Source organism: Siphateles boraxobius, unplaced genomic scaffold (assembly GCF_051911475.1).
Source record: "Siphateles boraxobius isolate OS27281-9 unplaced genomic scaffold, OSU_SipBor_1 9, whole genome shotgun sequence".
In the NCBI taxonomy this organism is placed as follows: domain Eukaryota; kingdom Metazoa; phylum Chordata; class Actinopteri; order Cypriniformes; family Leuciscidae; genus Siphateles; species Siphateles boraxobius.
In genome coordinates this window covers 30,097,836-30,108,416 of record NW_027509219.1, presented here as the reverse complement: position 1 = coordinate 30,108,416, position 10,581 = coordinate 30,097,836, and the positions used below count along the sequence as shown (strand labels likewise).

Genomic DNA, 10,581 nt, shown 5'->3' with positions numbered 1-10,581 from the left:
TGGCCAGAAGAGCTGTCCAATTTAGGAATTCAGTTAGATCTCCTAATGTTGCTCTGTCATGGTAGTGCTAAAGTAGTAAACTCTCCTTTGTCCCATTAAAAAATGTGTTTGCTTTTTTTCCTGTATGAAAAAGTGAGAAGCTAGTCTAGGTCGCTTCTATCTTTGTTTAAAAATTTGAAGAAGAAAAAAATGATCTAAACATATTGTATAATAAAGTCATAGAACATCTTGTAAATGAACAATTTATGCAGTTGTATTTATATTTTTTAACATTCTTTAAAATGCCATTTTTATTGGTTCTTTTTAGAACCTCTAGTAATAATTTCTGTCTCTCTTTCTTTTTCTGTCTGGCGCATTCATCCATCTAGAAGGTCATTATATGGACAATAATTATTATCCCCAAAGAAACCATAACCATATAAACTGAACATTTCTATACAAATATACATATCTACAGATATAGAGCTGCAGGGTGGTAATTCATTCATTTATTTTTATATTAATAATATGCATAGGTCACCCTGAGTAGGTGTAAGCATTGCATCCTCACGTACTGTTGCATATCTGTGTGTCTGCACAGTATAATGAACATCTGGCAGCTTGAAATGATTTAATACTGCGGTAGTCTCATTCAAAAAGCCCACATCATAATCACAGTTTGATTTTCTTTTACCAGCAATTAGAGTCAATTAGAAAAATATTATTAGTTTTACATTCCAAATGGGTATATGAAGTGATAAAAAGAAAATATATTTAAACAAAAAAAACTTCTTAAAAATGTAATACATGTATCCACAAAAATTTAATTTTTATACTTAAATTTAATTATTAAAATGATTTTAGTTACATGTAGAATACATGTAAGTGATCACTAATTATTTGTAATGTAAAAAATTGTGGCTTTCTTAGTAACTATCATGTTTTCTACTGAACTGAACAAACGTGGCTTAAAATCAAAGTATTAATGTTACACACACACACACACACACACACACACACACACACACACACACACACACACACACACACACACACACACACACACAGACAGACAGTTTTCATGTTTATTTAAAATAAAAAATACTAAAAGATTATAATAAAACTTAGATTAAATGTATGATCAAAATTTATTTTTCACCAATAATAACTTTCAATGACTTTCCAAGATTCAGACATTGAAAACATCACAGATATTTTTTGTTGTATGAATGTATTTTTTTTTAATGTAGGCTACTTTATTCGGACAAAGAAAATGAATTGCATATACGCTCTCAACATACAAAGCAATATATAAAATACTATAGGGTACAAAAATATATACACTTGCAGACAACTTTCCAAGAAAACCGTTTACCTGTGGTGGATTCACCTGCATTGGAGGGGCTGGGCTAAAGTTATATCAGCGGCATTGAGTGACAGTCTGTTATACCAATAAACAAAAGTCTTCTCAATATACGTCAGTGCCGCCTTGGCCAAAGTCGATTGATTGGATGTTGATAGGCTCCGTTGAACACTTGCTGTCCAATCAGCGTCCTCCACATGCGGCAGAGAGGCAGTAGTGAGTCTCCTGCGATAAAACGAGTAAACGCCGCTTCCATCACCACTCAACGGGAGAGAAGAACGTGAAAAGGGGTCGTCCGTCACATTTCCAGGCAGGCAGAGGCTTGGACGGGGGCAGATTGTGATGTACTAAGCAAGGATCTTTCCTTTTGGCTTCCACTGACTCCCAGTTCTTTGGGAAACAACAACAAGAAAAAAGAAGAACTCTGTTGGATAAGACAATTGGAAGGTGCATTTGCCCGTCTCAACTTTCCACATATGTTCTTCATTGTGTCCTATTGGATGTCACTGTATGTTTCACTCATAGGCATATTCGTATCTATTTTTTTTGACCAAGGCAGATTTCTTGATCGGGATTCTATTCCAGTCTAACGATGGAGAACGCTCACATGAAGAGTGTGGAAGAAGTTTATAGTTATTTCAGCGTCAACGAGAGCACGGGACTGACTTTAGACCAGGTGAAAAAGCAGAAAGAAAAATGGGGTCTCAACGGTACGTCTGATACTTTTGTGTTCTTCACAGCCAGCGACGCCACACAGACGCTTTGAAGTTGACATGAAATTGTTACATTTGTTGCAATCAGCCGGCAGGAGCGTTCGAAACAACTGACGTCATCAAACACGCTTTATGGCAAGCTGGGGAAACATTCTTTAAAAAAAAACAAAAAAAAAAAACTAGCATCTCTTTTATGCTACGTCTTTAGTGACTAGTATATTTTTAAATTTCACTAGCAACTAGCAACTAGGTACTAGTACTTATTGTTTAGTGACTTAACCTATTTTGCTTTCAGTTTTCCTAGCACTAAATTAATAGACACTAGTAGTGTATTACAGTTGTTACTTGCAGCATTTTTAATTTTACTTGTAAGATATTTATTAGTAGTCATTCTTACTATTCATTACTTATTATAAATTTAAAAAAAAACGCAATTGAAGCTGGTGAGATTAACTATAGAAATTATACAAGTAATAGAATAGGTACTACAATCTAAGAAAAATGTTTTTTCTTAAATAATTACAAAGGATCAATGGAATAGTTACTTGTCTTAACTGCCGTAATGATAAATAGCACATGAAGAAATACTAGTGATTAATTGAATAGATATTAGTCACTATTGGAATATCAAATTAATAATTATTAATGAAACTGAAAAATACTAGTCATTATGGACATTTTTAACAAGTGATTAATAAGTGCTTATGGCAATAAATGGATACTACTTGGTGTACGTTTACATGACAACGGCGTTCTAAAAATGGAAACGTTTTTCTTTTTTGCTTTCTTGAAAGGTTTCGCATACAGACGACAACGTGTTCAAAACAATCCCCGTTCACATGGATCTGCGAAAAACGATTAATGCTGTGTTACACATGCCAGGCCATTAGTTGGTTATCACTTTGTAGAGAAACACTACACGCCTATAGACTGAACATGTAAAATGCATGTGCATGATGTCACCGTTTTCACAAATTCATGTTTTTGTAGTTTACAAGGAGACAACTAAAAACGGAAAACTTTTTATGCATTTTGATTCATTCATTTTCATGACAACGGTGTTTTGGGGGGTCTGACAATTCAAACTTTTGAAAACAGGTTTCAAAGTGCAAGTTTTTGAAAACGGTACTATTATTGTCTGTGTAAACTACAAAAATGCGAATTTGTGAAAACAGTAACGTAATGCATGTGAACGGGGATCGTTTTTGAATTGTTAAATCAGCTTGCCATGCACATTTCCCCTAGACTTTGACAAGGTTGGAAGACAAGCGCACACAGGCCCTTCCAGCACAGAAATAAGCTGAAAGAGATGTTTAAATCTATCCGTCTTTATGATGTTTCTGTAAAATCAAAGCGAGCATAGCTAAGACTGCTCTCCAGTCTTCATCAATTTAACAGAATCATGTTTTTATGAAAACTTGAAAATATTTCTGTTAGCAGCCAGCCGGCTTAGAACAGCTTGTGTGTGAAGGCCTATGTATATATATATATGCGTGTATATGTATATGTATATGTGCTCAAAGATGAGCCAGATATTCACTCACTCTTCTTAGAGTGCAAGGTGTTTGTGACATGAAGATATTTATGTAACTATCACTGTAACTATCACTTCTCAAATATTAAACTTGGGTGTGACATTGATCAACATTTTAAAGGAAAGAAGATAAATGTAATCTTTGAGTTTTAATAGGTTCTTATAAGGTCACAGGTCTTAATGTAATTGACAGTTGTGTTATAGTCAATGTCAAATCAATTTCTGTTTGGGAATGTACTATTCACTGTGTATTTTTGTAACATTATACTTTGTTTTTTTCATATCCTTCAATTAACCACACAGAGTTACCTGCTGAGGAAGGTAATATTCATTTTTAAACTGTAACATGATGTTATCATTGTTTTACTCCTGTTATTCTGATACATTTGATTTTGATGTTTGACAGGAAAATCTATATGGGAGCTTGTCATCGAGCAGTTTGAAGATTTACTTGTGCGGATTCTTCTACTGGCAGCTTGTATATCTTTTGTAAGTAACATGTTCTGCAGTTATTATTATTGTACACTGTTCTTTGAGTGAAACAATCTTTGAGTTTCAATAGGGTAATTACAGTTATTTGTCAGATGTGATTCAACACAGTTTCACGTCAGGTGTTGATTGCTTTACATTAGAAATAAACCACAGCGTTACATGCGCTGAAATAAACACCGACTGGTATCCGGAAGTGCTGTGAAAGTGAAGATGTCTTGTTAGCTCCATGAGTCTTGCACTCCTTGTCTTGGGTTACTCGCAGACCAGAAGGGCTAACAGCTGAGGAAGCGGAACTCCTTAGGAATGGTGACAACAGCATTCAATGAGATTGAGTGTCTGTCACCAGCTGCCAAACAAGACATCTTAGTGCACTGCAGTTTTACAGCTGAGGTTTAAGGACCTCTTGAATTAGCTAAGAGTTTACCACCAAATGAAAAGACACGTGGCTGTTTGCTTGGAGACTTGAAAGGGTTATTAAATTAAAGATGAATTAATTCTTGCAAATTTACTATACATATTAAAGATACGTTTTTTTACTCTCGAAAGTAGTCTCTTAATCTCACCAAGGCTCCATTTATTTAATCAAAAATGCAGTAAAAACAGTAATACTGTGAAATTTTACAATTTCAATTTACTTGTTTTTGTATACAGTAAATTGGTATTCTACATATCCTATAAATCCCTACCACTTTTAATATACTGTAATGTAATTAATAATAAAAGCCAGGAAAGTAAGGATAAGGTGGTTGACCATTATGCTTTGGCAGTTTGACTGCCCAAAAGCATTAGTTAGAATGCATTCACATAGCGGATGAGATGAAGATGGCTGGTCGGGTGGAAGTAGAGAGGTATGCCAGCATCGCCCAGTGGAGTGATACTGAGGTGTTGGAGTCTGTGGTTTGACAGCTGTCTCGTAGTTGGCTGTGTAAGAGGGCATCTCTGCAGGCCAAATTAGGCCTCTGACCTTCAGTTGTAGGCCTCTCATTACCACAGACACACCAGTAACTCCACTGTCTCTTGAGAAAACCACCAAGATGTTGATTGGAAGGCTTCAATCTCTGCATCTGACCTCCATGCTGTGCATCTAATGACTTTTTATATGAAGCAGATAATGCAAATCTGTTTTTAAAGGTGCAAAACTTCAGTGCTTCCGTGCAAAACAAAACTGTTCTCCACGTTATTATAAAAGTGCTTCTGCTTAATGACATGAGGGAAAGTTAACAGATGGTGTAGCTTCTTATTTTAGGAGTTCATATTATTCATGTTATAATGTATCTAAATGAGGGAAATAAAAGATGTTGCTGCAGTGAGCTGTTGGAGTTTTAATTCTAGTCATTAAAACGCACAGCTGTTATTGGCTTCATCGTCATGTTTTTTTTTTCTTCTCTCGTTTAAACTTGTTTAAAATCATGCAGTTAATGCAATCCAAACACAATCTCATTTGTAAACGGTTTGTGTTAAATCCATTATAAGAAGGCAAATTTCACTGGCATGTCTCGTCTAGAATCTTGATCTACTGGTCTTGAAATGTCCAGAGGGTGTTTTGAAAATGAACTACTTGATTAGATCTAACGTGATGTGTTGTGACACGACTTTGTTTTTTTTCCTGCAGGTATTAGCCTGGTTTGAGGAGGGAGAGGAAACAATCACTGCCTTTGTGGAGCCTTTTGTAATCTTACTGATTCTTATAGCTAACGCTATCGTAGGTGTTTGGCAGGTCAGTAAAGTATCATGAATTTTGAACAATTGCAACTATAATGACTTGTCAAACAGGTTTCTCTCATCTGGAAGTCCCATCCCTAACTCTGCTGCAAAATTTCCCAGTGAATAAAATTGACTTTTTTATACATTTTGATTCTGTCCATCTCAGGAACGTAATGCAGAAAATGCCATTGAAGCCCTTAAGGAGTATGAGCCAGAGATGGGCAAGGTGTACCGTCAGGACAGGAAGAGTGTGCAGAGGATCAAAGCCAAAGAAATTGTGCCTGGAGACATTGTGGAGATCGCTGGTAAGCATTGCATTTTATATCATCATAAATACAATGTGATCACAGTGTCACTCAGTCCAGCCTCAGTAATTTCTCTGAATGCAGTTATTAATGAGGTCACTGCATTTATGGGTTGTTATATGAGATAAGTAACAGCCTCTCAGCTCTTCTGTCCCTGTATGGACCCTGTATAGCTCCATTGTATGAGTATAGGTATTTTTGGTTGCACCTGTTGATTCTCAATGGACTGTGTGCGTCATTTCTCATCACATGTTCGTCAGCACTCATGCTCTGCCCAGAAGCACATCTATATCTGTTGTACACAGCGTTGGCTCTTTTGGTTTGCTTCTCATATCTTTGCGATGCCTTTTTGGAGATGCCTGATAATGTTTCTCAAATTTGAGCTCTTGCAAATTAATAATGTAGAGTGTGAAATTTGTTTTTCTTTAATCACTCATTAATAATTCATTAATAAATGTAGAGAATGACCCTGTATCCTACTTTATAAATAGCAAATTATTTTAAAATCAGTCAATTATAGGTTCAGTTATCTGATCATAATTCTCACCTCTCATTGATCCAAAAATGTGACGCATTACAAAATAATCTGCTTTTTATTTAGCATTTCAGGTTTAATTGAATCACTGCCTTTGCTGTTTGATCATCACACTTTGCATCATATTGTGTTCTGGTTTTGTTTCATTTGATTATGCAGCCTCAGTTACTTTTATAAATCTAATGTAGGATAAGATCGTATTGTGTTTTGTAGATGAAGCCCGTGGTTTCTTGCATAATTACTATTTTTGAAGACTTTAGAGATGGGAAAGCAACCAAAATGAGAGCTGTGATGGGGATTGTGGTAATATTTTAACCTTTAACTCCTTTGCAGTAGAACTGGTGCTTTGTTTTTTTGTGTGTAAAGTGGTTAGATGTTATATTTAGCACTGATAGGCTGTTCAGATTATGGAATGGTTTAATTATAACTCACAGCGACAATGGTGCAGATGACAGGTGCCGGCCCTGAGCCCTGTGCCCACCCCTTCTGCAGCGTCTCACAGAATCGCAGCCTGTGACGTCAGATATGATTCAGACAGACTGCAAAGTCACCTTGGATAGAGGTCATTTTGGAACGGTGCTGTTTTGGGGTTAGTGAATAGGCCCAAACGTGGGTAAATTTTCCACGAATGCATTTGTTTCATAATTTCACAAAACATTTTGCAGATAGGGACGTGATAACAGATTTGACCGACCAACTGTTTCGATGTGATTAATTTAGGAAGAGCGGGTCACCTGGAGCTTTTTGGCTGAATCTGCTCTGTGATGGCATCTGCGCTGATCGTTTAAAATGTTTTCCTGTGGTCTCTCTCTCTGAATCTCTGTCTCTGCTCCTGCTGTGGGTTGTGAGCATATCGCAGTCCGTGCCTCGGCTCAGCACACCCGCTGCAGAGGACTCTGGGACTGTAACCAGTTTAGGCGTGAACAGAATTACAAATGAAGCCAGCGGCACCCTGACAGCCTATCAGTTCTGCGCAGGGCCGAGCTCAGCATGTGGGCCACCTCGCAGTCCTCTCAGTGCACATCTGATGCTTTAATTAGCATAGGCTACCTCTCAATGCTCTTTGATATTCTAAGCCAAGGTGCTTTGGTATATAAGACAACTGCAGGTGTAATCTTGAGTAATGCCTTATGTAAGGATAATTCTTGGTACATTATATGAGCAGTTTAAATGCAATGGTTTTTTTCTTTTAGCTTTGGGGCCATCTATATGCTACTGTATATATTATAATTATATATTTATACAATTTCAATATTCCACTACTGTCCATGTTCATGCATTGTCCTCATGGGCTGGAAAAAGTAAATGATATTTAACTGTTTGCTTACTTATTTACCTATCCATCCAGCTTGTAGCTTTAACAATAGAGCATGGCACTAACAACGCCAAGCTCATGGGTTCAATTCCCAGGGAATGCATGAATTGATAATGTTGAATAAAAGCATCTGCCAATGAAGGTGTGTGTGCTCACATATATCTATATCTATCATGCCTAAACTTTAGTTGGAAATGCATTAACGCTGGAAAAAATTGAAGAAAAAAAATCGTCAGGCCATGTGGTTATGTTGTGGGTATGTCTTTAACATCAAACAGAAATATCTTGTCTAGCCAACTATGTTTTAGACTGGTCCCTTGGTCCTGAAATACCTTTATGTATTGCTGATTGTCATTGTCTGAGGCATAAACAATACTTAAAACCAATGAACCATTTCGAAGTCTGTGTTGCAACTGTCAAGTGGAAGGTGTCCAGGTCTAACAGCTGTTCCTATTGTTCACTCAGTGAGATGACCTTATAGGGAAGTGCCCATGATGTACCACCCCTATTCCCCTTAATGCAAATGCTTTCACATTGGCTTTACCCTTACCTATCAGCATAGTCTGTGCTTTGGGAATTCAAGCACCCAGGCGGGCTGGCATGCAACATTCTGCTGGACCTGGTAACCATCGGCCATCACCGCGGCAGGGGCCCGGCAGGTGTTTGATGCCCCCAGGCTGTCAGCAACAATCCATAAATGGCTGAGTTAATATGAATGAGAGTAAAGGAGATACTAGCCATTTATCAATGTTGGGGTTGGAACAGGTGTCCAATAATTCACATCACACTTCTCTGAGTGGCCAATCAAAACCAGTGATTTGTAGATCAGAGATTGGCAGATAATGCCTTTTTATGACCGATACATGGTATTTTGATGTTTAAGTGTCATTTTTTTTAAATCTAAATTGTTGCATATGTATTATCTTTGATTTGTGCTGTCTGTGTTAAGCATTTACAAGCTGTTGTTGTTAAACTAAGTTAATTTACCTGTCAATACTATTGTTGTGAATGGGAGCTTTCATCATCATACAAGAACATATTGTGGGATGTCCATTTCAGAAAACAAAATCTAAGAAAGACCTTAGTTAGACCTATAGAAAATTAACCTTGTTAAAAAAAGAATTTCCTGAAAAGTGAGTATTATTTAAAAAAAAAATGGATTAACCAATTATCAGCCTTGATTTATCTCTATTGGCTACCCCCAAAAATATGTGCATGTATGATGACTGTTCTTTTTCGCAGAATTCAGCTTTTCTAACATTAGTGTCATTGTTTTGAACTCGACCCAACAACCTCAAGACCCCCTCACAGCTCATGCTATTCTGTGATGACATGGCAAGTAAAATGCAGGCATATTTGTTTGACCCCTGTGTCCTGCGTCACTACAACAAGCAGAGGAATGAAATCAGAGACGGCGCTGTGTTGCTGGGGGACCGATGGAAGCGAAAACCTTTAAACAAAACTGTACCGCTTTCCGTCCCCCCGACCTCCTCCCGCGGAGGGTTAGATGTGAGCTATTTTACCCTGCTTATTGATGCATGCTGAAGGTATTTTAAGATACTAAAGTGCTTTATGATATGACAGCTGGATTGCATGCATATACTCCATCTTCCTTTGCATTGTGTTAGTTCTTGATCTTGTATGCTCCATTACTAGTTCAGTATCGAGCTGAATATGTGGTAACTCCTTGTGTGGGTGTTGTATAGGGCCCTTTTGCTGGGTTTGTTCTGGGCAATCCGTGCTCCTCGAGGGCCGATGAGGAGGCTGTGGGCGGATAGATAACTCCAACAGCTCAGGGGTTCGGAGGTCACGCTTCTACCTGGAGGCTAGATATGCCTGAAATAGCTCATCGCAGAGGCTTTTTGTATATGCATACTGATAAATGCTGCTATGTTCTGGAAAGTGTTGACACACTTGTGAATAGCGCCATCGGGCTTCTCTTAAGTCATGAATCAGCTCTCAGCTAGAACTGAATTGAATAGACACTTCATTCTCACGTTGTGGTCGGTCTCGATAAGTCAGTGGCACAATTAAGCATCTTTGAAAAGTTCCCATATAATTTGAAGTATGGACCTTTAAGAAAGAACTTCTGAAGCTCCATTGTGTGCATCTCTATCGAATCTACTTCATTCAGGAAGCATGAATTGAGTGCCTTTTATATTCAGTTTAAATTTGAACAATATAATTTGAAGCTGCAAACAAGATGGAGAATTGTGATTTGAAATAAAATAAATGAGATTCATTAATGCTTTGTCAAGAAAAACTTGATTTTACAAATGCTTGTTTGGAAGTTGTTGTTTTTTTAAGCTTTTGATAATGTATGGACCTTGGATAGATTTTGAAATGTCACCTATAGATTTTATATGTGTATGTAATTGTCTTATGAATTAATGTTATGTAATAAATGATGTATGTCCAGACTAACATTTGAGAGCAGCCAGTCCAAATCCAATTTTTGTGCATATCTGATTGAAATCTGATAGAAGTGTGAAAGGCAATGAAATTCATGAAATTCGGTTGGGTTTCTGGAAATCTGTTTCAGTTGGACTGCTCTGATCGGATTTCATGCGGTTTATGTGACTTTCTCACACCACGTAAAATGTAAAAGTCAGAGGTTGTTATAGAAAACATGCTGACAGTT

General features: G+C 37.2%; 1 protein-coding gene across 5 annotated transcripts in view; it reads left to right on the top strand.

Annotated features, from left to right (window-relative positions):
• Positions 1-1,480: 1,480 nt before the first annotated feature.
• atp2a2a (ATPase sarcoplasmic/endoplasmic reticulum Ca2+ transporting 2a) overlaps positions 1,481-10,581 on the top strand; it is a 25,127-nt gene continuing 16,026 nt past the window's right edge. For 2 of the 5 annotated variants that reach the window (XM_077224206.1, XM_077224202.1), the window contains exons 1-6: positions 1,544-1,789; positions 1,902-2,052; positions 3,893-3,910; positions 3,996-4,078; positions 5,694-5,798; positions 5,952-6,090. In XM_077224206.1, the coding sequence (XP_077080321.1) occupies positions 1,935-2,052; positions 3,893-3,910; positions 3,996-4,078; positions 5,694-5,798; positions 5,952-6,090 (463 nt within the window). In that variant the 5' untranslated portion in view covers positions 1,544-1,789; positions 1,902-1,934. Of the gene's footprint in view, positions 1,790-1,897; positions 2,053-3,892; positions 3,911-3,995; positions 4,079-5,693; positions 5,799-5,951; positions 6,091-10,581 lie in introns of all 5 variants that reach the window. The other 3 variants (XM_077224204.1, XM_077224205.1, XM_077224203.1) reach the window with 3 other exon arrangements.